The sequence below is a fragment of the Palaemon carinicauda genome, chromosome 16 (genome assembly GCF_036898095.1).
Source record: "Palaemon carinicauda isolate YSFRI2023 chromosome 16, ASM3689809v2, whole genome shotgun sequence".
In the NCBI taxonomy this organism is placed as follows: Eukaryota; Metazoa; Arthropoda; class Malacostraca; order Decapoda; family Palaemonidae; genus Palaemon; species Palaemon carinicauda.
The window spans coordinates 110,448,212-110,475,317 of record NC_090740.1 but is presented as its reverse complement, the minus strand read 5'-3'; the positions used below and the strand labels follow the sequence as shown (position 1 = coordinate 110,475,317).

Below are 27,106 nucleotides of genomic sequence, written 5' to 3'. Positions count from 1 at the left end.
GGCCTTGTCCATGCAGGACATGATGAGCAAGGAAGATTCCTTCTCAGTCGGGGAGATCTTCCTGCTCAAAGCTCCCAGACACCAGTCTAAAAAGTTGAAGACCTCGAAGGCTCTAAATAACCCTTTCAACAGATGGTCTAGGTCCGAAGGAGACCAGCAAATCTTAGAGCGTCTCATGGCTAGCCTGCGAGGAGAGTCTACAAGACTTGAGAAGTCGCCCTGGGCAGAGGCAGGAACTCCCAAGCCGAGAACTTCTCCCGTGGCATACCAGACGCTCGATCTGGAAGAGAGTCTAGCAGGGGGAAACGTAAAGGCTGTCTTCCCTAGACTCTTTTTGGACCGCATCCATTCTCCTATAACTTGTAAAGCTCTCTTGGACGAGCGTGCGAGGACGAGTCTAGTAAAGGCAGGCGAGGATGACTGCGTACCTAAAGCAAACTCTGACGGAGGAGAGCGCGGAGCCACAGACACAAACTGGTCCGGAAACATCTCTTTGAACAGAGCCAGAACTTTTCTAAAGTCCAAAGAGGGTTGCGTGGACTTGGGCTCGTCAAGGTCCGAATGTGGTTCATCAACGTGTGCCGCATCGTCATCATCAGAGAGTCCATCATCCGAGTATTGAGGAGGAAGCGGCAATGGAGTAGGTATCGGCTGGTTAGCTGAGTCCGGTCGCACGGGTGCACGCGTGACTGAACCGGACGCAACGTCATGGAACTGTTGCCCAGTCTGTGAGCTGGCAACAACCATAGCGGCGCGGGGACGCACAGCGTCTACTCCAGACTGCGTAGTCTGATGTGGGAGAGCAGTGGCAACCACACTGGGTTGCGGAGGTTGACGCACCGCATCAAAACAAAACAACTCTGACGGTTGTTGTACCTCGCGAACGTCAACGGAAGGTTCCGTGCGTCGCTGAACGTCAACATGCGGCTGGCAGGGCACACTGGAACGCATGGGTGGCGGGACTCTCTCAGCTGGAGTGCGCAAGAAGGTCGCCTCAGCGTCCACAGGACGCACAACCGAGTGTGTGGTTGGTTGTAGGCAAGAGGCTGGTGCAGCAGCAACCTTCTCCGCACGAAAGTCCTGCATCAGAGACGTTAATTGGTACTGCATGGTCTGCAGCAAAGACCACTTAGGGTCTGCAGGAGCAGGTGCGGCGACAGACGGTGTAACTGCCTGAGGCGGTACCGCTTTGCCTCTCTTAGGAGGTGAGCAGTCGTCGGAAGACTGCAGCGAGTCCGAACTGACCCAGTGGCTACAACTGGGCCGTTGGACTTGCGCGGAAGGGACCGACTTGCGCTTAAGAGGTCGTGAGACTTTGGTCCATGGTTTCTTTCGAGAAACCTCTTCCGCAGACGAGGAATAAATGGGCTATCTCGTCTTAGTGTGGGTGGGGCGATCTTGGGTAGATACGCCCGAAACCACGGAGGGAACGTCTGTTCGCTGATTAAAGCCTCTCGAACCCATTGGTCGTACGACATTGCTTCTCCCCTGGACTTGGGAGCTTGCAAGAGGTCCCGGACTAGGAGAACGACAGGCACGAACAGACGAACCCTCAAGCGCAACACTATCCACAACACTATCACTCACTTTACCACTTCCCACTGCACTTTTACACTTCAGCTCCTTGACGTCCGCCATGAGCTGGTTACGGTCACTAGCCAGAGACTCAACTCTCTCACCCAGAGCTTGGATGGCACGCATCATGTCAGCCATCGAAGGTTCCTGAGTGCCAGAAGGGGGATTAGGAGCAACCACTACAGGGGAAGGAATAGGTTGTGGGGCATGAGGAGAGGAAAAATCAACAGAACGAGATGAACTTCTTCTGACTCTATCTCTCTCTAGCCTACGTGTATATTTTTGGAATTCGATAAAATCGAATTCCGAAAGCCCAACGCATTCCTCACATCGATCTTCCAATTGACAGGTTTTATCCCGACAATTGGAACAAACGGTGTGAGGATCGATAGAGGCCTTCGGAAGACGGCTTGAACAGTCCCTAGCATTACACTTCCTGAATTTTGGGACTTGAGAAGGGTCAGCCATTTTGAATTGGTCAAAGGGGAATTCAAAAACTATCCAAAGTTATCAACAAATAATCCGATATCAAAAAAAGAATGCAAGGATTTATTGAAGAGAAAGCCTGCACAGCGAAAGCTTAAAACTAGAATAGTGTACTTCACCAAATAGTTGTGAAAACAAATCCAGTTAGCAACAGCGAATTCGTAGGTCTTGCCGGTAGCACGACAGAGAGAAAATTGAGTTCTTTGTTTACAATGAGTACTGAGTACCTGCACGACAGATGGCGCTGTTGAAGTACACCCCCTACCTGCATAGCGATCGCTGGCGGATTTTTTCCGTAGAGTTTTCTGTCGAGCAGCAGAGCTGCAGCTTATATAATCACCGGCTAAGTTATATATTGAAAATTACTACAATACAGTAAATCTAAATTAAAGTGTACAGTATTATACTTTATGAATTATTAAATACATTGCATCACGAGTTGATTTCTTGTCATAATGAAGAGGGATATGCAGAACTGTATATACAACTCAATAAGATGAAAGCTATTCCTATCCAATATAAAATCATTTATCCCACCCCAATCATACACAAGAAAAATATTCACGTCTCAAATTTTCACAGGTTCACAGACATTTGTCTACTCCTCAGGTTTGCCTTGATAACATTCCGTCCTTATTGTGGACCTGCTGAGCTATTAACCATTTAGTTCATTACTCCCCAAGTTTTATTTTTTCTTTTAAAAAAGAATTGATATTCCTGTCTTACTTATAGATATAGCAGGGCCTCTTATCCTCTAGGAACGAGGTATCTGGGAACAGATTAGAGTAACAGTTCGAAATCAAACCATTGTTCTCTAGTTTTGGGTAGTGCCATAGCCTCTGTACCATGATACAATTCTAATCTAAAACTTAGAATATAATTTCAAGATCTTAATTCATTGAAAAATGAATTAAGGAGGACACTCCAAAATCAAACCATTGTTCTCTAGTCTTGGGTAGTGCCATAGCCTCTGTACCATGGTCTTCCACTGTCTTGGGCTAGAGTTCTCTTGCTTGAGGGTGCACTCGGGCACACTAATCTATCTTATTTCTCTTCCTTTTGTTTTGCTAAAGTTTTATAGTTTATATAGGAGATAGTTATTTCAATGTTGTTACTCTTCTTACAATATTTTGTTTTTCTTTGTTTCCTTTCCTCACTAGACTATTTTCCCTGTTGGAGCCCCTGCGCTTATAGAATTTTGCTTTTCTAACTAGGGTTGTAGCTTAGCGAGTGATAATAATAATAATCTGGAAACAGATTGGAGTAACTGGCTTGAGTTGAAAATGGGTAGAGTACTGTCTTTAAATACCTTTCATTGAATCGCGGAACAACATGACTGTGAGCTTCTGTACGATATCTTGAATGAACATCCATGCTCATGGTGTATAACTGACGAAGGGAAGTCATAGTCTGCAGGAGAATTACAATGAGGCCCCCACCTTCAACTGTCTCCATCGTCCGACACAGAATGTTAGGGGTCAAGGCTTCAAAATCCTGCCAAAAAGTAGATTAAAAAAAAAAAGAACAATCAGTTTACATAATTAGAATTAAAATAATTCAAATAACATTAGCATTCTGAATGCTTCTTACTATCATTTATCAATGTACCAGAATTTGAAGAGGAAACACAATCCATAATTAGTTTGCAATATCAGTCAGTTAGTATTTTATGTGGTCTATTAAATGTCTTACTCCTGATCTTGATATTAATTTCTGGCTTCATCGTTCAGTTAGTTCTTTATGCATTTTGCATATGATTTTTATAATTCTGACAGGTGAGTGGACAAGTACTTCAACCACTAACCCATTAGCAACAGTGTACCTTGCTAACAAGCTTCAATGACTAATTCTAGCTCTTATGAAAAAAAATCCTATATAAATAGACAGGCATCTATTCTCACAAGAATAACTATAATGATAAAAATACACCTGCAAAAATCTGTCTAATAAATTATGAAAATTATCAAAGATACAAGTAAACTAACTATGACTACTAAGCATACTAGTTCCTGCCCTTGATTGGAGTGGATTATGAAAGTTAGGCTGAAACAAAAGGGTAGAATGATTTGATTTCAGACAGGAATGGGGACCTCCACTCTTGTAAAAGAGGCTTCACCACCTATTTACAACTACTATATTTCACTTGAAAAAAATAATTAGCTTTCTTGAACAAGAAGAGGCAGTACGCTTACCTGCAAAACACACATCTTGAATGTATTTCCAAGTATCTTATGGGTCTCCTTGTAGTAACAGTATCGAATTTCTGTCATTGATACAAACATTTCAAATGGATCATCTTCATTCACATTTAGTTCTCCGGTCTTCACCTTGGCCTGCAACTGTTTCATTCGTTTCCTCCGATGTGATGAAAATGACAACGATTTCTTGTAACACCATAGTACATTTGCCTGCTTCAAGCTAGTCTTGGAGAGCATGTGATGTAAATAAACAACCTGCAAGCAATACGGAAAAATACAAACTGTAGCATCATAATAAACAACAATAAAAAATCGATAAATTATGCTAAAATAAAGTATAAAATTACACATTTCCAGATTAGTTAAATATATCCTAGTTATACAAACTAGAGTCCCTTATGTAGGAGAGATAACAGCGAAGCTAGAATACACAACACTTAAAACTTTATAACGAGGCGTAAACTATTGGCCGATAATTAACGGCTAGAAGCAGGGCAGACCTCACCCCCTGCTTGCTGTAGTCCCTTTGTTCACAACTGGGATTTTCTAGGGGGTTGGTAATGACAGGAAAGTATGAGTAGAGGACTCAAGTTTGTATAAATAGGAAAATACAATTCATCTCCAAATTCATCATTTGTTGTGGTAAAAATATAAACCTTCATCCTTTACGTAAGAGACTCATCTTTAAGTGGGAAAAAGTCTCCGCTCCAACAGGCTGAAAAAATAATCCTAGGATTCCCAAATATGGACCTTGTAGGTAGTGAGAGTTCAGGTTTCTTACACCTTGTGCACCAGTGGTATGATTGTCCCAGTGGGTCCATGGCTTGTGCAATAAAGGACACTGAACAGATAGTCTTTGTATTGTAACGTTGAGGTACATGTATACTACTGAGTTTACCTGGTTCTAACTAAGTAGCATATGTATCCTAATAGGTTTGCTTGATTACACAATGTGGCATATTTTTAGTACAATAATGGGTTTGCCTGGTAACTACTCACTCTCCCTAATAAGGCGTGTGGGAAATTATGCTTCAACTCTATATTACATTATAAATCAGCTGAGGTCGAATCAATTCCAGCTTATGTGGTTTTAAATCTGTGCCCCAAAATAAGGGGAAGATTGAAAGGAAAAGGAAATGCCAGTCATTCTTCGCTTTCATCCTTGATTCAATGGTAATGATCCTATGAGAGGAGTTTGAGGAAGTTATACCACCTGCTGTGCCACTAATGAAGGCCCTAAGGTAAAAGTGTCTAGAGACTTGTGGATCGATTCTCAAAGGTAATGGGTAGTAAACACTGTCTGACGTTTTCACACACCTTCCTGTAGTACCAGCTTCACAAAGATTCCTCTTGAATACCAGGGTTGTACTTATCCCCTTGACATCATGAACTCTAACTCGAGCTCTTCCTGAAGAAGGTGAGGGCGGTGGAAGGGTACAGCCAATGACTTCCCTTAGCCACGAAGATTGTATTTCTGGTCACTTTCTTTACTCTCCCTGGGGTGATAAAATGGTGATGCAAGTATGGTTGGATTATGTGCATACATTTGAGCGCCAGTGCCCTCACAAGACACAAAACCAACTGATCATGACCATCATACGTGTTAATTCTATTGCATAGTAAGGAACAAAACATACCATTCTATGTGATCTTATCTCAATTATTATGGAGAGTTTAATCCAGGAATTTGTAGTCACATCTAGGGATATTTCAACGGTGCTCTAGGAGTGACTTTGATCGCGTGGTTAAAATTGCCAAGAGAAATATGTTATTTTGATAATAAAATAAATTTTTGAATATACTTACCCGGTGATTATAATAGCTGCAGCTCTGCTGCTCGACAGAAAACTCTACGGAAAAAATCCGCCAGCGATCGCTATGCAGGTAGGGGGTGTACTTCAACAGCGCCATCTGTCGTCCAGATACCCAGTACTCATTGTAAACAAAGAACTCAATTTTCTCCTCGGTCCACTGCGTCTCTATTGGGGAGGAAGGGAGGGTCCTTTAATTTATAATCACCGGGTAAGTATATTCAAAAATTTATTTTATTATCAAAATAACATTTTTCAATATTTAACTTAGCCGGTGATTATAATAGCTGATTCACACCCAGGGGGGTGGGTAGAGACCAGCAATATATGTTTACATTATTATGAGCTAAGGATTTTGTATTTCATTTTAGAAGTTATCAAAATAACAAAAATAAAATAAATAGGTACCTGGTAAGGAAGTCGACTTGAACAATAACTCTGCCTTTTTAAGTACGTCTTCCTTACGGAGCCTCGCGATCCTCTTAGGATGCTGAGCGACCCCTAGGATCTGAAGTATGAAGGGTTGCAACCCATACCACAGGACCTCATCAAAACCTCTAATCTAGGCGCTTCTCAAGAAAAGAATTTGACCACCCGCCAAATTAACCAGGATGCGAAAGGCTTCTTAGCCTTCCGGACAACCCAAAAACAACAATAAAAAACATTTCAAGAGAAAGATTAAAAAGGTTATGGAATTAGGGGATTGTAGTGGTTGAGCCATCACCCACTACTGCACTCGCTGCTACGAATGGTCCCAGAGTGTAGCAGTTCTCGTAAAGAGACTGGACATCCTTAAGATAAAAAGACGCGAACACTGACTTGCTTCTCCAATAGGTTGCGTCCATTATACTTCGCAGAGATCTATTTTGTTTAAAGGCCACTGAAGTTGCGACAGCTCTAACTTCATGTGTCCTTACCTTCAGCAAAGCTTGGTCTTCCTCACTCAGATGTGAATGAGCTTCTCGTATTAACAGTCTGATAAAATAGGATAAAGCATTCTTTGACATAGGCAAAGATGGTTTCTTAACTGAACACCATAAAGCTTCTGACTGTCCTCGTAAAGGTTTAGTTCGTCTTAGATAGAACTTAAGAGCTCTCACAGGGCATAAGACTCTTTCTAGTTCATTTCCAACCATATTCGATAGGCTTGGAATATCGAACGATTTCGGCCAAGGACGAGAAGGTAGCTCGTTTTTGGCTAGAAAACCAAGTTGTAGAGAACATGTAGCCGTTTCAGATGAAAATCCGATGTTCCTGCTGAAGGCGTGAATCTCACTGACTCTTTTAGCTGTGGCTAAGCAAACCAGGAAAAGTGTCTTTAAGGTGAAATCTTTAAATGAGGCTGATTGAAGCGGCTCGAACCTTTCTGACATGAGGAATCTTAGTACCACGTCTAAATTCCAACCAGGTGTAGCCAAACGACGCTCCTTCGTGGTCTCAAAAGACTTAAGGAGGTCCTGTAGATCTTTATGTTGGAAAGATCTAAGCCTCTGTGACGGAAGACTGATGCCAACATGCTTCTGTAACCCTTGATAGTGGGAGCTGAAAGAGATCGTTCTTTCCTCAGGTATAAAAGGAAGTCAGCTATTTGAGTTACAGAGGTACTGGTCGAGGATACAGATACTGACTTGCACCAGTTTCGGAAGACTTCCCACTTCGATTGGTAGACTCTAAGGGTGGATGTCCTCCTTGCTCTAGCAATCGCCCTGGCTGCCTCCTTCGAAAAGCCTCTAGCTCTCGAGTCTTTCGATAGTCTGAAGGCAGTCAGACGAAGAGCGTGGAGGCCTTGGTGTACCTTCTTTACATGTGGCTGACGTAGAAGGTCCACCCTTAGAGGAAGCGTTCAGGGAACGTCCACTAGCCATCGAAGTACCTCGGTGAACCATTCTCTCGCGGGCCAGAGGGGAGCAACTAACGTCAACCTTGTCCCTTCGTGAGAGGCGAACTTCTGCAGTACCTTGTTGACAATCTTGAACGGGGGGAATGCATATAGGTCTAGATGTGACCAATCTAGGAGAAAGGCATCTATATGAACTGCTGCTGGGTCCGGGATTGGTGAGCAATATATTGGGAGCCTCTTGGTCATCGAGGTTGCGAAGAGATCTATGGTTGGCTGGCCCCATGTGGCCCAAAGTCTCTTGCACACATCCTTGTGTAGGGTCCATTCTGTTGGAATGATTTGTCCCTTTCGACTGAGGCAATCTGCCATGACATTCAAGCTGCCTTGGATGAACCTCGTTACTAGCGAAATGTTTAGACCTTTTGACCAGGTGAGGAGGTCCCTTGCGATCTCGTACAACGTCATAGAGTGGGTCCCTCCTTGCTTGGAGATGTACGCCAAAGCCGTGGTGTTGTCCGAGTTCACCTCCACCACTTTGCCTTGAAGGAGAGACTTGAAGCTTTTCAAGGCCAGATGAACTGCCAGTAGCTCCTTGCAGTTGATATGCATTGTCCTTTGACTCGAGTTCCAAGTTCCCGAGCATTCCCGACCGTCTAATGTCGCGCCCCAGCCTGTGTCCGATGCTTCCGAGAAGAGAACGTGGTTGGGAGTCTGAACAGCCAGGGGCAGACCCTCTCTGAGGCTGATACTGTCCTTCCACCAAGTCAGGGAAGACTTCATCTTCTCGGAAATGGGGATCGAGACCGCTTCTAGCGTCTTGTCCTTTTTCCAGTAAACAGCTAGGTGATATTGAAGAGGACGGAGGTGTAGTCTTCCTAACGATACGAACTGTTCCAGGGATGATAGTGTCCTTATCAGACTCATCCACTGCCTGACTGAACACCGTTCCTTCTTCAGCATGTTCTGGATGCATAACTGGGCTTGGCTTGTTCTGGGGGCCGACGGAAAAGCCCGAAAAGCTAGACTGTGAATCTCCATCCCTAAATACACAATAGTTTGGGATGGGACCACTTGAGACTTTTCCATATTGACAAGGAGACCCAATTCCTTGGTCAGATCTAGAGTCCACTTTAGATCCTTCAGACAGCGACGACTGGAAGAAGCTCTTAGAAGCCAGTCGTCCAAATAGAGGGAGGCTCGGATGTCCGCTAAATGAAGGAATTTGGCTACATTCCTCATCAGCCTCGTAAACACAAGAGGAGCTGTGCTTAGGCCAAAGCACAGGGCTTGAAACTGGTAGACAACCTTTTCGTAAACAAATCTCAGAAAAGGTTGGGAGTCTGGGTGGATGGGGACGTGGAAGTATGCGTCCCTTAGGTCTAAAGAGACCATCCAGTCTTCCCTTCTGACCGCTGCTAGAACGGACTTTGTGGTCTCCATGGAGAACGTCTGCTTTGTGACAAAGACATTCAGCGCACTGACGTCTAGCACCGGCCTCCACCCTCCTGTCTTCTTTGCCACTAAGAAGAGACGGTTGTAGAAGCCCGGGGTTTGATGGTCCAGGACTTTGACTACCGCTCCCTTTTCTAGTAAGAGAGACACCTCCTGTTTCAATGCTCGTCTCTTGTCTTCCTCTCTGTACCTGGGAGAGAGATCGATGGGAGACGTTGCTAGAGGGGGTTTTCGTACAAACGGGATCTTGTACCCCTCTCTGAGCAACTTCACAGATTGTGCATCTGCGCCTCTCTTCTCCCAGGTCTGCCAGAAGTTCTTGAGTCTGGCTCCCACTGCTGTCTGAAGAAGCTGGCAGTCAGACTCTGCCTTTAAAGGACTTGGTTCCTTTCTTCTTTCCACGTCTCCCTTCGGCACGAGCACCTCCTCTGCTGGAGGCTCTGCCACGAAAGGGCGGAATAAATCGGGACGCTGGAGTGTCCATCCTTGGTCTAGCTGACAAGGTAGGCAAAGGGGTGGCTTTGCGAGCTGAGGACGCAACCAGGTCATGAGTGTCCTTCTGTATCAAAGAAGCAGCAATCTCCTTAATCAAGTCCTCTGGAAAGAGGCACTTAGAAAGAGGAGCAAACAGAAGTTCGGATCTTTGACAAGGTGTCACTCCAGCTGACAGGAAAGAGCAAAGGTTCTCACGCTTCTTGAGGACTCCGGATACGAACGATGCAGCAAGCTCATTAGACCCGTCACGTATGGCCTTGTCCATGCAGGACATGATGAGCAAGGAAGTTTCCTTCTCTGTCGGAGAGATCTTCCTGCTTAAAGCTCCCAGACACCAGTCTAAAAAGTTGAAGACCTCGAAGGCTCTAAATATCCCTTTCAAAAGGTGGTCTAGGTCCGAAGATGACCAACATATTTTCGAGCGTCTCATGGCTAGCCTGCGGGGAGAGTCTACAAGACTTGAGAAGTCGCCCTGGGCAGAGGCAGGAACTCCCAAGCCGAGAACTTCTCCCGTGGCATACCAGACGCTCGATCTAGAAGAGAGTCTAGCAGGGGGAAACGTAAAGGCTGTCTTCCCTAGACTCTTTTTGGACTGCATCCATTCTCCTATCACTCGTAAAGCTCTCTTGGACGAGCGTGCGAGGACGAGTCTAGTAAAGGCAGGCGAGGATGACGGCATACCTAATACAAACTCTGACGGAGGAGAGCGCGGAGCCACAGACACAAACTGGTCCGGAAACATCTCTTTGAACAGAGCTAGAACTTTTCTAAAGTCCAAAGAGGGTTGCGTGGACTTAGGCGCGTCAAGATCCGAATGTGGTTCATCAACGTGAGCAGCACCATCATCATCCGAAAGTCCATCATCCGAGTATTGAGGAGGAAGCGGCAATGGAGTAGGTAACGGCTGGTTAGCTGAGTCCGGTCGCACGGGTGCACGCGTGACTGAACCGGACGCAACGTCATGGAACTGTTGCCCAGTCTGTGAGCTGGCAACAACCATAGCAGCGCGGGGACGCACAGCGTCTACTCCAGACTGTATAGCCTGATGTGGGTGAGCAGTGGCAACCACACTTGGTTGCGGAGGTTGACGCACCGCGTCAAAACAAAACAACTCTGACGGTTGTTGTACCTCGCGAACGTCAACGGAAGGCTCCGTGCGTCGCTGAACGTCAACATGCGGCTGGCAGGGCACACTGGAACGCATGGGTGGCGGAACTCTCTCAGCTGGAGTGCGCAAGAAGGTCGCCTCAGCGTCCACAGGACGCACAACCGAGTGTGTGGTTGGTTGTAGGCAAGAGGCTGGTGCAGCAGCAACCTTCTCCGCACGAAAGTCCTGCATCAGTGACGTTAATTGGGACTGCATGGTCTGCAGCAAAGACCACTTAGGGTCTGCAGGAGCAGGTGCGGCGACAGACGGTGTAACTGTCTGAGGCGGTACCGCTTTGCCTCTCTTAGGAGGTGAGCAGTCATCGGAAGACTGCAGCGAGTCCGAACTGACCCAGTGGCTACAGCTGGGCCGTTGGACTTGCGCGGAAGGGACCGACTTGAGCTTTAACGGTCGTGAGACCTTGGTCCATGGTTTCTTGCGAGAAACCTCTTCCGCAGACGAGGTATAAATGGGCTCTCTCGTCTTTGTGTGGTAGGGGCGATCTTGGGTAGATACGCCCGAAACCACGGAGGGAACGTCTGTTCGCTGATTAAAGCCTCTCGAACCCATTGGTCGTACGACATTGCTTCTCCCCTGGACTTGGGAGCTTGCAAGAGGTCCCGGACTAGGAGGACGACAGGCACGAACAGACGAACCCTCAAGCGCAACACTATCCACAACACTATCACTCACTTTATCACTTCCCACTGCACTTTTACACTTCAGCTCCTTGACGTCCGCCATGAGCTGGTTACGGTCACTAGCCAGGGACTCAACTCTCTCACCCAGAGCTTGGATGGCACGCATCATATCAGCCATTGAAGGTTCCTGAGTGCCAGAAGGGGGATTAGGAGCAACCACTACAGGGGAAGGAATAGGTTGTGGGGCATGAGGAGAGAAAAATTCAACACAACGAGAGGAACTTCTCCTGACTCTATCTCTCTCTAGCCTACGTGTATATTTTTTGGAATTCGATAAAATCGAATTCCGAAAGCCCAACGCATTCCTCACATCGATCTTCCAATTGACAGGTTTTATCCCGACAATTGGAACAAACAGTGTGAGGATCGATAGAGGCCTTCGGAAGACGCCTTGAACAGTCCCCAGCATTACACTTCCTGAATTTTGGGACTTGAGAAGGGTCAGCCATTTTGAATTGGTCAAAGGGGAATTCAAAAACTATCCAAAGTCATCAACAAATAATCCGTAATCAAAAAAAGAATGCAAGGATTTATTGAAGAGAAAGCCTGCACAGCGAAAGCTCAAAACTAGAATAGTGTACTTCACCAAATAGTTGTGAAAACAAATCCAGTTAGCAACAGCGAATTAGTAGGTCTTGCCGGTAGCACGACAGAGAGAAAATTGAGTTCTTTGTTTACAATGAGTACTGGGTATCTGGACGACAGATGGCGCTGTTGAAGAACACCCCCTACCTGCATAGCGATCGCTGGCGGATTTTTTCCGTAGAGTTTTCTGTCGAGCAGCAGAGCTGCAGCTATTATAATCACCGGCTAAGTTAAATATTGAAAAAGGGATTTTGACGTAGGAAAAATCTATTTCTGGGCGAGGGACCTGTGCCGCCCAGTGAATAAGCTCCATTTAGCACTTATTCTTAGGTAATTTACTGCTAAATATACCAGAGAAAAAATGTAAAGGAGTGCTAGGTTAACTAGCTCGCTCACCTATTGGTGTCGGTATAAAAATGTTATTTTCATTAGTAAAATAAATTTTTGAATATACTTACCCGATAATCATGTAGCTGTCAACTCCGTTGCCCGACAGAATTCTACGGAAGGGATACGCCAGCGATCGCTATACAAGAGGGGGGTGTACTCACAAGCGCCACCTGTGGCCAGGTACTGCAGTACTTCTTGTTGACACCACTTCAATTTTTCCTCGGTCCACTGGTTCTATGGGGAGGAAGGGTGGGTCAATTAAATCATGATTATCGGGTAAGTATATTCAAAAATTTATTTTACTAATGAAAATAACATTTTTCAATATTAAACTTACCCGATAATCATGTAGCTGATTCACACCCAGGGAGGTGGGTGAAAACCAGTGTACATGTATATCAAGAAGCTAAGTATCCCGTATTTCATATTATCAGTTATTCAAAATAACAATGAAATTACAAGTACCTGGTAAGGAAGTCGACTTGAGCCATTACTCTGCCTTAAATAAGATCGTCTTCCTTACTGAGCGCAGCGTTCCTCTTAGGAGGCTGAACAACTCTAAGGTGCTGAAGTATCAAGGGCTGCAACCCATACTAAAGGACCTCATCACAACCTTTAACCTCGGCGCTTCTCAAGAAAGAATTGACCACCCGCCAAATCAACAAGGATGTGGAAGGCTTCTTAGCCGACCGTACAACCCATAAAAAGTATTCAAGAGAAATGTTAAAAGGTTATGGGATTATGGGAATGTAGTGGCTGAGCCCTCGCCTACTACTGCATTCGTTGCTACGAATGGTCCCAGGGTGTAGCAGTACTCGTAAAGAGACTGGACATATTTGAGATAGAATGATGCGAACACTGACTTGCTTCTCCAATAGGTTGCATCCATAACACTCTGCAGAGAATGGCTCTGTTTGAAGGCCACTGAAGTAGCCACAGCTCTCACTTCATGTGTCCTTACCTTCAGCAAAGCAAGGTCTTCTTCCTTCAGATGAGAATGTGCTTCTCTAATCAGAAGCCTGAATAGTAAGAAACTGAGTTCTTAGAACTTGGAAGAGAAGGTTTCTTGATAGCACACCATAAGGCTTCTGATTGTCCTCGTAAAGGTTAAGACCTTTTTAGATAGTACCTAAGAGCTCTAACTGGGCAAAGTACTCTCTCCAGTTCATTCCCCACCAAGTTGGACAGGCTTGGGATCTCGAACGACTTAGGCCAAGGACGTGAAGGAAGCTCGTTTAGCAAAAACCGAGCTGCAAGGAACATGTAGCCGTTTCAGATGTGAAAACAATGATCCTGCTGAAGGTGTGGATCTCACTTACTCTTTTAGCTGTTGTCAAGCACACGAGGAAAAGAGTTTTTAATGTGAGGTCCTAAAAAGAGGCTGATTGGAGAGGTTCAAATCTTGATGACATAAGGAACCTTAGGACCACGTCTAGATTCCAGCCTGGAGTGGACAACCGACGTTCCTTTGAGGTCTCAAAAGACCTAGGGAGGTCCTGTAGATCTTTGTTGGTGGAAAGATCCAAGCCTCTGTGGCGGAAAACCGCTGCCAACATACTTCTGTAACCCTTGATCGTAGGAGCTGAAAGGGATCTTACTTTCCTTAGATAAAACAGGAAGTCAGCAATCTGGGTTACAGTGGTACTGGTTGAGGAAACTGGATTGGTCTTGTACCAGCTACGGAAGACTTCCCCTTGAGACTGATAGATTCTGAGAGTGGATGTTCTCCTTGCTTTGGCAATCGCTCTGGCTGCCTCCTTCGAAAAGCCCCTAGCTCTTGAGAGTCTTTCGAAAGTCTGAAGGCAGTCAGACGAAGAGCGTGGAGGTTTGGGTGTACCTTCTTTACGTGAGGTAGACGTAGAAGGTTCACTCCTAGAGGAAGAGTCCTGGGAATGTCGACCAGCCATTGCAGTACCTCTAAGAACCATTCTCTCGCGGGCCAGAGCGGAGCCAACCAACGTCAGCCGTGTCCCTTTGCGAGAGGAGAACTTCTGAAGTACCCTGTTGACAATCTTGAACGGCGGGAATGCATACAGGTCGAGATGGAACCAATCCAGCAGAAAAGCATCCACGTGAACTGCTGCTGGGTCTGGAATCGGAGAACAATACAACAGGAGTCTCTAAGTTATCGAGGTAGCGAACAGATCTATGGTTGGCTGACCCCACAGGGCCCAAAGTCTGCTGCAAACATTCTTGTGAAGGGTCCACTCTGTGGGGATGACCTGACCCTTCCGGCTGAGGTGATCTGCCATGACATTCATACCGCCCTGAATGAACCTCGTTACTAGCGTGAGCTTTCGATCTTTAGACCAGATGAGGAGGTCCCTTGCGATCTAGAACAACTTCACGAAAGAGTCCCTCCCTGCTTGAAGATGTAAGCCAGGGCTGTGGTGTTGTCAGAGTCCACCTCCACCACTTTGTTAAGCTGGAGGGACTTGAAGTTTATCAAGGCCAGAAGAACCGCCAACAACTCCTTGCAATTGATGTGAAGTGTCCTTTGTTCCTGATTCCATGTTCCCGAGCATTCCTGTCCGTCCAAAGTCGCATCCCAGCCCGTGTCTGATGCGTCCGAGAGGAGAAGGCGGTCGGGTTTCTGAACAGCCAAAGATAGACTTCCTTGAGAAGAAAGCTGTTCTTACACCACGCGAGAGAAGACCTCCTCTCTTCGGAAACAGGAACTGAGACCGTCTCTAGCGTCATGTCCTTTATCCAGTGAGCAGCTAGATGATACTGAAGGGAGGGAGGTGGAGTCTCCCTAACACGATGAACAGGGCCAGCGATGAAAGTGTCCCTGTTAGACTCATCCACTACCTGACTGAGCATCGGTTCCTTCTCAGCATGCTCTGGATGCATTCTAGGGCTTGGAATATCCTTGGGGCCGACGGAAAAGCCCGAAAAGCTCGACTCTGAAGATCCATACCCAGGGAGACAATGGTCTGGGATGGGACGAGCTGAGACTCCTCAAAATTGACCAGGAGGCCCAGTTCCTTGGTCAGATCCATAGTCCATCTGAGAATCTCCAGACAGCGACGACTTGTGGGAGCTCTTAAAAGCCAGTCGTCTGACGGAGCCGGACACAAGATCATGGTACTGCTGCACAGTCTGTGAACTGTCAACCATGGGGAAGCGAGGAAGTACAGTGACAACCCGAAGCTGTCTAGACTGTCTGGGTCGTACAGACAACTCCTTATCGGGTTGCTGAGGTTGCCGCACTGCGTCACAACAAGTCACTTCTGCTGGTTGTTGAACGTCTTCCCAGTGACACACTGACTCCGTAAACAAAAAAATCCTCTAACAAGGACTAAGCTTGGACTGCATGTCTTGCAACACAGCTCAAGGTCTATGGGAGCAGGTGTGGTAACAGACGGGGTTAGCGACTGAAGTGGAACCATTACCTTCCCTGGGAGCATGTTATGCTTAAATAAAAGTCCATAGGAGGCTACGCAGCTAAAGGCTCCTCTCCAAATGACAGAGTCCTCAAGGGAATATCAGAAGGAGGGAGAAAAGCACTTTCTCATCTACAGGGACCATATCCGAGAAAAGCTAAGTTCTCTCAGTGAGGGTTTCACTGGTGCAAAAGCAGCAGACTAGAAGGCAACGTTATGAAACTGCTTGACAGTCTAGTGAGTTGGCAACAACCAAAGATGTGTGACTGAGAAGCATGCGGTAAGGTATGCAGAGCATGTTGTATGCAGAGCATGCTGTATGCAGAGCATGCTGTATGCAGAGCATGCTGTATGTAGAGCATGCTGTAAGGTAAGCAGAGCGTGTTGCATGGCGTGTAACATTTCTCAGAAATTCCATGACCAGTGCTAGAGTGAGTAATATCGCATTACCGTCCATTGAAAGTGCACATGCCGAGGGAATTGATTTAGACTGTTTTGTTGATGAATTTGATAGCCGGCATGATAATCGTAGAATTAAGCTACACTAAATGTACTATAATCTACTTCACCTCAGGAAAGGGAAACTCGCCCTGTTGGCAACACTGCATACTTCATGCATGCTTGCATGGGGTTTAATATCAACATAATATTACCTTACATTCATAACTCATGATTCATTTGTTTAGAAGATATTTTTGCCATATTTTGCGATTTGTTAAAAATATATTGCAAGGAATACATATATATTTTTATATAAGTAATACAAATAACCTCCATTATCATAATGTTTGTGTAGGCATACATGTATATGATTACAAATGCAAGTTATGAAAGTAATGAGGAAAAAATGGCAGATGCATGCGTTGAGGTGGCTGACTCATAGCATGAGGTTGCTGCCTCAAGAGTTGCGCTTGCTGTAAGGGTTGCGGATGCGCAGTAGCAGGTTCCTGAGGAACGAGTTAAGGTTCCTGAGGTGTGAGCTGCGAGAGTTGAGGTAGCGGCTGCGCAGAACGCAGTTCTTGTCTCGCGAGTTGAGGTTCCTGAGGTGCTAGCCTAAGGAGTTGAGACTCTTGCCTTGAGGAGGGTTTAGGTCGCTGCAGCGAGTGCTGAGGTGGCTGCCTCATTGATGGAAGAGGTTGTCGTACCTCAAGAGATTGTTGCCTCGCTGGTGGAACCGCAAGCGGAAGCGGAGGAAGTAAGGCATAAGACTCCTGCTCCCATTGCTGAGGTTGCCTTAAGGAAGGTTAAGGTTGCTGCACAACGCTGGTAACTGGCAACTCAGAACGCGGTAAGGTAGCCTGAGGAACCTCAACTTCGTACGCCTGGCAGACTGGACTGCGGTGAGGCGGAGCTATCGCAGGAGGAGGCGGAGGTTGCTGCACACCGCTGGTAACTGGCAACTCAGAACGCGGTAAGGTAGCCTGAGGAACCTCAACTTCGTACGCCTGGCAGACTGGAGAGGCGGAGCGTTCGCAGGAGGAGGTGTAACCTTCTCAGCCTGAAACTCACTCATTAAGACCGCAAGCTGCGACTGCATGGACTGCAGCAAAGTCGTCTTGGGATCAACAGACGATAAGGTCTGTAGAGGCAAAGCCTTAATAGAAGATGAACTTCGTACGCCTGGCAGAAGGCATCGCCTTACCTCTCTTAGGAGGTGTGCAGTCACCTGATGACTGAGGAGAGTCAGAGCTAACCCAATGACTGCATCCGGGTTGTTGAAATGTTATTTTTATTAGTAAAATAAATTTTTGAATATACTTACCCGATAATCATGTAGCTGTCAACTCCGTTGCCCGACAGAATTCTATGGAGGGATACGCCAGCTATCACAATACTAGAAGGGGGTGTACTTACCAGCGCCACCTGTGGCCAGGTACTCAAGTACTTCTTGTTGACACCTCCTCAATTATTCCTCGGTCCACTGGTTCTCTATGGGGAGGAAGGGAGGGTCGATTAAATCATGATTATCGGGTAAGTATATTCAAAAATTTATTTTACTAATAAAAATAACATTTTTCAATATTAAACTTACCCGATAATCATGTAGCTGATTCACACCCAGGGGGGTGGGTGAAAAACCAGTGTACAAGACTAAAGGATAGCTAAGTATCCCGTATTTCATATAATCAGTTATCCACAATAACAATGAAATAATAAGTACCTGGTAAGGAAGTCGACTTGAACCGTTACTCTGCCTTTAATAAGATCGTCTTCCTTACTGAGCGCAGCGTTCCTCTTGGGAGGCTGAATCAACTCAAAGGTGCTAAAGTATACAGGGCTGCAACCCATACTAAAGGACCTCATCACAACCTTTAACCTCGGCGCTTCTCAAGAAAGAATTGACCACCCGCCAAATCAACAAGGATGTGGAAGGCTTCTTAGCCGACCGTACAACCCATAAAAAGTATTCAAGAGAAAGGTTAAAAGGTTATGGGATTATGGGAATGTAGTGGCTGAGCCCTCGCCTACTACTGCATTCGTTGCCACGAATGGTCCCAGGGTGTAGCAGTACTCGTAAAGAGACTGGACATCTTTGAGATAGAATGATGCGAACACTGACTTGCTTCTCCAATAGGTTGCATCCATAACACTCTGCAGAGAATGGTTCTGTTTGAAGGCCACTGAAGTAGCCACAGCTCCCACTTCATGTGTCCTTACCTTCAGCAAAGCAAGGTCTTCTTCCTTCAGACGAGAATGTGTTTCTCTAATCAGAAGCCTGAATAGTAAGAAACTGAGTTCTTAGAACTTGGAAAAGAAGGTTTCTTGATAGCACACTATAAGGCTTCTGATTGTCCTTGTAAAGGTTAAGACCTTTTTAGATAGTACCTAAGAGCTCTAACTGGGCAAAGTACTCTCTTCAGATCATTCCCCACCAAGTTGGACAGGCTTGGGATCTCGAACGACTTAGGCCAAGGACGTGAAGGAAGCTCGTTTAGCAAAAACCGAGCTGCAAGGAACATGTAGCCGTTTCAGATGTGAAAACAATGATCCTGCTGAAGGCGTGGATCTCACTTACTCTTTTAGCTGTTGTCAAGCACACGAGGAAAAGAGTTTTTAATGTGAGGTCCTAAAAAGAGGCTGATTGGAGAGGTTCAAATCTTGATGACATAAGGAACCTTAGGACCACGTCTAGATTCCAGCCTGGAGTGGACAACCGACGTTCCTTTGAGGTCTCAAAAGACCTAGGGAGGTCCTGTAGATCTTTGTTGGTGGAAAGATCCAAGCCTCTGTGGCGGAAAACCGCTGCCAACATACTTCTGTAACCCTTGATCGTAGGAGCTGAAAGGGATCTTACTTTCCTTAGATATAACAGGAAGTCAGTAATCTGGGTTACAGTGGTACTGGTTGAGGAAACTGCATTGGTCTTGTACCAGCTACGGAAGACTTCCCCTTGAGACTGATAGATTCTGAGAGTGGATGTTCTCCTTGCTTTGGCAATCGCTCTGGCTGCCTCCTTCGAAAAGCCCCTAGCTCTTGAGAGTCTTTCGAAAGTCTGAAGGCAGTCAGACGAAGAGCGTGGAGGATTGGGTGTACCTTCTTTACGTGAGGTAGACTTAGAAGGTTCACTCCTAGAGGAAGAGTCCTGGGAATGTCGACCAGCCATTGCAGTACCTCTAAGAACCATTCTCTCGCGGACCAGAGCGGAGCCAACCAACGTCAGCCGTGTCCCTTAGTGAGAGGAGAACTTCTGAAGTACCCTGTTGACAATCTTGAACGGCGGGAATGCATACAGGTCGAGATGGAACCAATCCAGCAGAAAAGCATCCACGTGAACTGCTGCTGGGTCTGGAATCGGAGAACAATACAACAGGAGTCTCTAGGTTATCGAGGTAGTGAACAGATCTATGGTTGGCTGACCCCACAGGGCCCAAAGTCTGTTGCAAACATTCTTGAGAAGGGTCCACTCTGTGGGGATGACCTGACCCTTCCGTCTGAGGTGATCTGCCATGACATTCATACCGCCCTGAATGAACCTCGTTACCAGTTAGCTTTCGATCTTTAGACCAGATGAGTAGGTCCCTTGCGATCTAGAACAACTTCCACGAAAGAGTCCCTCCCTGCTTGAAGATGTAAGCCAGGGCTGTGGTGTTGTCATAGTCCACCTCCACCACTTTGTTAAGCTGGAGGGACTTGAAGTTTATCAAGGCCAGAATAACCGCCAACAACTCCTTGCAATTGATGTGAAGTGTCCTTTGCTCCTGATTCCATGTTCCCGAGCATTCTTGTCCGTCCAAAGTCGCACCCCAGCCCGTGTCTGATGCGTCCGAGAGGAGACGGCGGTCGTGTTTCTGAACAGCCAAAGGTAGACTTCCTTGAGAAGAAAGCTGTTCTTACACCACGCGAGAGAAGACCTCCTCTCTTCGGAAACAGGAACTGAGACCGTCTCTAGCGTCATGTCCTTTATCCAGTGAGCAGCTAGATGATACTGAAGGGGGGGGAGGTGGAGTCTCCCTAACACGATGAACAGGGCCAGCGATGAAAGTGTCCCTGTTAGACTCATCCACTACTTGACTGAGCATCGGTTCCTTCTCAGCATGCTCTGGATGCATTCTAGGGCTTGGAAGATCCTTGGGGCCGACGGAAAAGTCCGAAAAGCTCGACTCTGAAGATCCATACCCAAGGAGACAATGGTCTGGGATGGAACAAGCTGAGACTCCTCAAAATTGACCAGGAGGCCCAGTTCCTTGGTCAGATCCATAGTCCATTTGAAAATCTCCAGACAGCGACGACTTGTGGGAGCTCTTAAAAGCCAGTCGTCTGACGGAGCCGGACACAAGATCATGGTACTGCTGCACAGTCTGTGAACTGTCAATCATGGGCAAGCGAGGAAGTACAGTGACAACCCGAATCTGTCTAGACTGTCTGGGTCGTACAGACAACTCCTTATCGGGTTGCTGAGGTTGCCGCACTGCGTCACAACAAGTCACTTCTGTTGGTTGTTGAACGTCTTCCCCGTGACACATTGACTCCGTAAACAAAAAATCCTCTAACAAGGACTAAGCTTGGACTGCATGTCTTGCAACAAAGCTCAAGGTCTATGGGAGCAGGTGTGGTAACAGACGGGATTAGCGACTGAAGTGGAACCATTACCTTCCCTGGAAGCATGTTACGCTTAAATAAAAGTCCATAGGAGGCTATGCAGCTAAAGATTCCCTCCAAATGACAGAGTCCTCAAGGGAATATCAGAAGGAGGGAGAAAAGAACTTTCTCATCTACAGGGACCATATCCTAGAAAAGCTAAGTTCTCTCAGTGAGGGTTCACTGGTGCAAAAGCAGCAGACTAGAAGGCAACGTTATGAAACTGCTTGACAGTCTAGTGAGTTGGCAACAACCAAAGATGTGTGACTGAGAAGCATGCGGTAAGGTATGCAGAGCATGTTGTATGCAGAGTATGCTGTATGCAGAGCATGCTGAATGTAGAGCATGTCGTATGCAGAGCATGCTGAATGCAGAGCATGCTGTATGCAGAGCATGTTGTATGCAGAGCATGCTGAATGCAGAGCATGTTGTATGCAGAGCATGTTGTATGCAGAGCATGCTGTATGCAGAGCATGCTGTATGTAGAGCATGTTGTATGCAGAGCATGCTGAATGCAGAGCATGCTGTATGCAGAGCATGTAGTATGCAGAGCATGCTGTAAGCAGAGCATGCTGTATGTAGAGCATGCTGTAAGGTAAGCAAAGCGTGTGCATGGCGTTTAACATTTCTCAGAAATTCCATGACCAGTGCTAGAGTGCTTTATGCATGCTTGCATGGGGTTTAAATATAATATTAACCTTACATTCATAACTCATGATTCATATTTTTTGCCATATTCTGCGATATTGTTAAAAATATATTGCAAGGAATACAAATATATTTTTATAAGTAATACAAATAACCTCCATTATCATAAGGTTTGAAAATGGAGGTAAGGTATGCTGAACAGCAGAGTCAGAACGAGCTGGAACAACAATAGTTGTGGTTTCCTCTTCAAGACTCTGTTGAGGGAACACCTGAGGCTCAGTCTGCAAAGGCTGATCAAAGGAAGTAGCAGAAGGTAGGCGCATGGGTGGAGGAGGCTGACTCCTGGCATGAGTGGCTGAACCCAAGGGTTGCGCTTGCTGAGCGGTTGGCGGAAGCGGAGTAGCAAGTTCCTGTTCCTGTGGTGTGAGCGGAGCGCGATGAGGTAGAGGCTGCGCAGAACAAGGTAAATGTCTCGCAAGCTGAGGCTCCTGAGGCGCAAGGCTAAGGTGTAGTGGTGCTTGCCTTGTGGAGGGTTGAGCTCGCTGCAGCGAGAGCTGAGGAGACTGACTCAAGGACGGGAGAGGTTGTTGTACCTCAACCGAGTGTTGCATCACTGGTGGAGCAGCAAGTGGAGGCGGAGGAAGAGAGGTATAATCCTCCTGATCCCATTGTAAAGGTTGCCTTAAAGAAGGCGGAGGCTGAGCACCACTGGGAACAGCCAACTCAGAACGTGGCTCAACATCGTACGCCTGGCAGGTGGTACTGCGATCAGGCGGAGCGAGCGCAGGCGGAGGGAGTGTAGGCGGAGGCGGAGGCGCAACACTCTCAGCCCGACACTCACGCATCAAGACCGAAAGTTGTGACTGCATGGACTGCAGTAGAGTCAACTTGGGGTCGGCAGACACTAAGGTCTGCTGAGGTAAAGCCTTAACAGCAGAGATCTGTTGCGGCAGAACCTTACTCCTCTTAGGCGGAGTGCATTCAACTGATGACTGAGGAGAGTCAGAGCTAACCCAATGACTGCATCCGGGTTGTTGAACTCTAACTTCGTACGTCTGGCATAGGTCTGGACTTTATGTTTAAGAGGTCTTGAGACCTGAGACCAGCGTTTTCTCCCCTAAATTTCTTCTGCAGACGAGCAAAATAAGGGCTCAATCGTCTGCGGGTGGGAGTGACGGTCTCGGTAAGACACGCCCACAACCACCGAGGATACTTCTGTGCGCCGATCAAGGCCTGCTGAACCCTTTTGTCCTTCGACATTGCTTCTCCCCTGGGCTTGGGAGCTTGCAAGAGGTCCCGGACTGGGAGAACGACTGGCGCGCACAGAAGTACCCTCACGCACAACACTGACACACTTTGTGCTAATCACTTATCACTTTGATTTTCTGTTTGCACTTATTTCACTGAACTCGAAACTTTAAGTGGTTTGTACCTGAAACACGCAATTCTATCCTTTCTCAAAAGTTAGTAATTGCGAAAACAGAATTACAATGTAACAGAAAAATCTAATGAAAGATAAATAATTCAGTGGCTGGAAAGAGACTAAACACTAGATCACTCTAGAAACGTTTACTTTCTTCCCCTAAAGAGACTAGGGAGAAGAGCAAAAAACGATAACAACGTTACTCGTACGCCTGGCAGGCTTGAATGAAACGTTTATCCTCCTCTTTCTCCCTCCGTCTCTATCTCTCTCTCTCTCTCTCTCTCTCTCTTGACTTAGAACCTGAGAGAAGAGCCCAATCATATATATCGTTAAAACATATTATTGTTAAAGGAAAAAAACTGAAATATTTCCCAAAATGAAAAGTTCCTTTATAGGATTAAAACCATTAAGTTAAGAAAGAATGAACAAAACGCTAGACACGGTTACTCTTACTGCAACGTGAAACCGTGAAAAGTCTTTCTCTATCGTAACGATAGAGTGCAAGTTGAACGTTCTGAACGTCAACAACTGCAGAGACAAAACAAAACGTTAGTTCAACTTTGAAAACAGTACTAGCTATCAAAGAAATTCTTTCAAAGACATTAAAATAGCATAATATGTTAACAGGTAAAACCGAAATGACGGGCTCAATGTTAATTAACTTCGGTACCAAGAAAAGACCGCCTACTATTAGGAAGGTCGAATATAAACAAATATAAAAATTAATTTTAATAAGTTTATAAAAAAAAAGAAGTTAATCGAAGAGGCCTATAAGAGGCGGAGAGATATAAAATAAATTTATAACTTTTGTTAAGCAAAATTAAGAAAGAGAGTCTATACTCTCTTAGACACCAACACTTCCGTCTAAGGGAAGGGTCGGTCATTTAAAAGTGAAAGAGAGTTCATACTCTCTTCGTCACCATAATTAATCAAATTAATTCCAAAAGCTAACTAAGCTAATATAGAAGTTTCCAGTAAAGTGACAGCCGAAATCAAAGAGAAATACTTCACCAAAGTCGTGAAAATACTCCAAGAACATAAGCGTATCCCAGAACGTCTTGCCGGAAGCACGACAGAGGAATAATTGAGGAGGTGTCAACAAGAAGTACTTGAGTACCTGGCCACAGGTGGCGCTGGTAAGTACACCCCCTTCTAGTATTGTGATAGCTGGCGTATCCCTCCATAGAATTCTGTCGGGCAACGGAGTTGACAGCTACAAGATTATCGGGTAAGTTTAATATTGAAAACTCTAACTTCGTACGTCTGGCATAGGTCTGGACTTTACGTTTAAGAGGTCTTGAGACCTGAGACCAGCGTTTTCTCCCCGAAATTTCTTCTGCAGACGAGCAAAATAAGGGCTCAATCGTCTGCGGGTGGGAGTGACGGTCTCTGTAAGACACGCCCGCAACCACCGAGGATACTTCTGTGCGCCGATCAAGGCCTGCCGAACCCTTTTGCCCTTCGACATTGCTTCTCCCCTGGGCTTGGGAGCTTGCAAGAGGTCCCGGACTGGGAGGACGACTGGCACGCACAGAAGTACCCTCACGCACAACACTGACACACTTTGCGCTAATCACTTATCACTTTTGATTTTCTGTTTGCACTTATTTCACTGAACTCGAAACTTTAAGTGGTTTGTACCTGAAACACGCAATTCTATCCTTTCTCAAAAGTTAGTAATTGCGAAAACAGAATTACAATGTAACAGAAAAATCTAATGAAAGATAAATAATTCAGTGGCTGGAAAGAGACTAAACACTAGATCAAATAAACTACGTTTAAAATCTCTCACCGCATAAAGCTTGAGAACAAGAAAAAAACTCTAGAAACGTTTACTTTCTTCCCCTAAAGAGACTAGGGAGAAGAGCAAAAACGATAACAACGTTACTCGCTTGAACGAAACGTTTATCCTCCTCTTTCTCCCTCCGTCTCTATCTCTCTCTCTCTCTCTCTCTCTTGACTTAGAACCTGAGAGAAGAGCCCAATCATATATCGTTAAAACATATTATTGTTAAAGGAAAATATTTCCCAAAATGAAAAGTTCCTTTATTAGAATTAAAACCATTAAGTTAAGAAAGAATGAACAAAACGCTAGACACGGTTACTCTTACTGCAACGTGACACCGTGAAAATTCTCTCTCTATCGTAACGATAGAGTGCAAGTTGAACGTTCTGAACGTCAACAACTGCAGAGACAAAACAAAACGTTAGTTCAACTTTGAAAACAGTACGAGACTATCAAAGAAATTCTTTCAAAAACATTAAAATAGCATAATATGTTAACAGGTAAAACCGAAATGACGGGCTCAATGTTAATTAACTTCGGTACCAAGAAAAGACCGCCTACTATTAGGAAAGGTCGAATATAAACAAATATAAAAATTAATTTTAATAAGTTTATAATAAAAGGAAGTTAATCGAAGAGGCCTATAAAAGGCAGAGAGATATAAAATAAATCTATAACTTTTGTTAAGCAAAATTAAGAAAGAGAGTCTATACTCTCTTAGACACCAACACTTCCGTCTAAGGGAAGGGTCGGCCATTAAAAGGTGAAAGAGAGTTCATACTCTCTTCGTCACCATAATTAATCAAATTAATTCCAAAAGTTAGCTAAGCTAATAATAAAACTTCCTGAATAGCGAAAGCTGAAATCTTAGAGCAATACTTCACCAAAAACCGTGAACAAGACTCCAAAATTATAAGCGTATCCATGAACGTCTTGCCGGAAGCACGACAGAGGAAAAATTGAAGTGGTGTCAACAAGAAGTACTGCAGTACCTGGCCACAGGTGGCGCTTGTGAGTACACCCCCCTCTTGTATAGCGATCGCTGGCGTATCCCTTCCGTAGAATTCTGTCGGGCAACGGAGTTGACAGCTACATGATTATCGGGTAAGTTTAATATTGAAAATTGGGCGTATAAACCAGAGGTCCCGCACTATTTAGATTCATCCACGACAGAAACCCCAATAGAGGAGAGCCGTTCAACCTCACTCGGTACTACTAACAATGCATCCGCTCAGAACCCAACTCCTTAGCACCCAAAGTTTGGGGACTCCAAGGGAGAGGAGCTGGGAGGGTTCACTGGGCGGCACAGGTCCCTCGCCCAGAAATAGATTTTTCCTACGTCAAAATCCCTTTTCTGGGCTCGAACCTGTGCCGCCCAGTGAATCTATACAAGAGAAAATGTCACCAAACTTGCAAAATAAAGGAAAAAACATAAGCGTAAGGGAAATACAGGATGCTTTTAATCAGAGATGAGTACCAAAAAACAATTATAAGGGTATCTTAAATATGAACATAAATCCAATAAGGTAGGTATAATAATGCCGTGAGTGATAATATATACAGATACTCAGGAGTATAAAAATTTACAAATATAATAACAGTATTCAGGTGCGAGACCAACGAATACAATAGGGTATAAATGAGGCAGGTAAGAGGGAGAGATAAAGAGACAAGGCATTAACCTGTGAGTTACCTGGGAGTAACTACACTCCCTGCGGCTACTGTAGAAACTTTTAGGGCTTCCAAATGTTTAAGGTAGTGTTTCTTGAACACTGACGGTGATTTCCACCCTGTATACCTGGAAAGGTCTGTAAAATTCATGTAGTGAAAGAAGTTCACCGAGGTAGCAACCGCCCTGATATCATGTGCAAGAGGAAAAGAGTCAGGGTTAGCTTGTTTAATAAAATACAAAATTTGTTGCCTGATCCCTTTAATAGTAATGGTACCGCCTTGTTCTCTAACGAATAGAGGCCCCGAGGAGTTAGAGGAGGTCCGGGATAAATAAGACCTAAGAGTAGTAACAGGGCACAGAGACGGATCTTGCGTGAGGGGAACAATTTTCCAGGAGGACCATCTGTTTTGAGGGTCTTCGTTCTTAGCCAAA

General features: G+C 45.5%; 1 protein-coding gene across 1 annotated transcript in view; it reads right to left on the bottom strand.

Moving 5' to 3' along the window:
* Positions 1-27,106, bottom strand: part of l(1)G0020 (RNA cytidine acetyltransferase l(1)G0020) — a 129,278-nt gene that overhangs the window by 90,596 nt on the left and 11,576 nt on the right. The window contains exons 3-4 of the mRNA XM_068389930.1: positions 4,254-4,514; positions 3,371-3,555 (exon numbers count right to left, since the gene is read on the bottom strand). Coding sequence (XP_068246031.1) covers positions 3,371-3,555; positions 4,254-4,514 — 446 coding nt within the window. The remainder of the gene's footprint in view (positions 1-3,370; positions 3,556-4,253; positions 4,515-27,106) is intronic.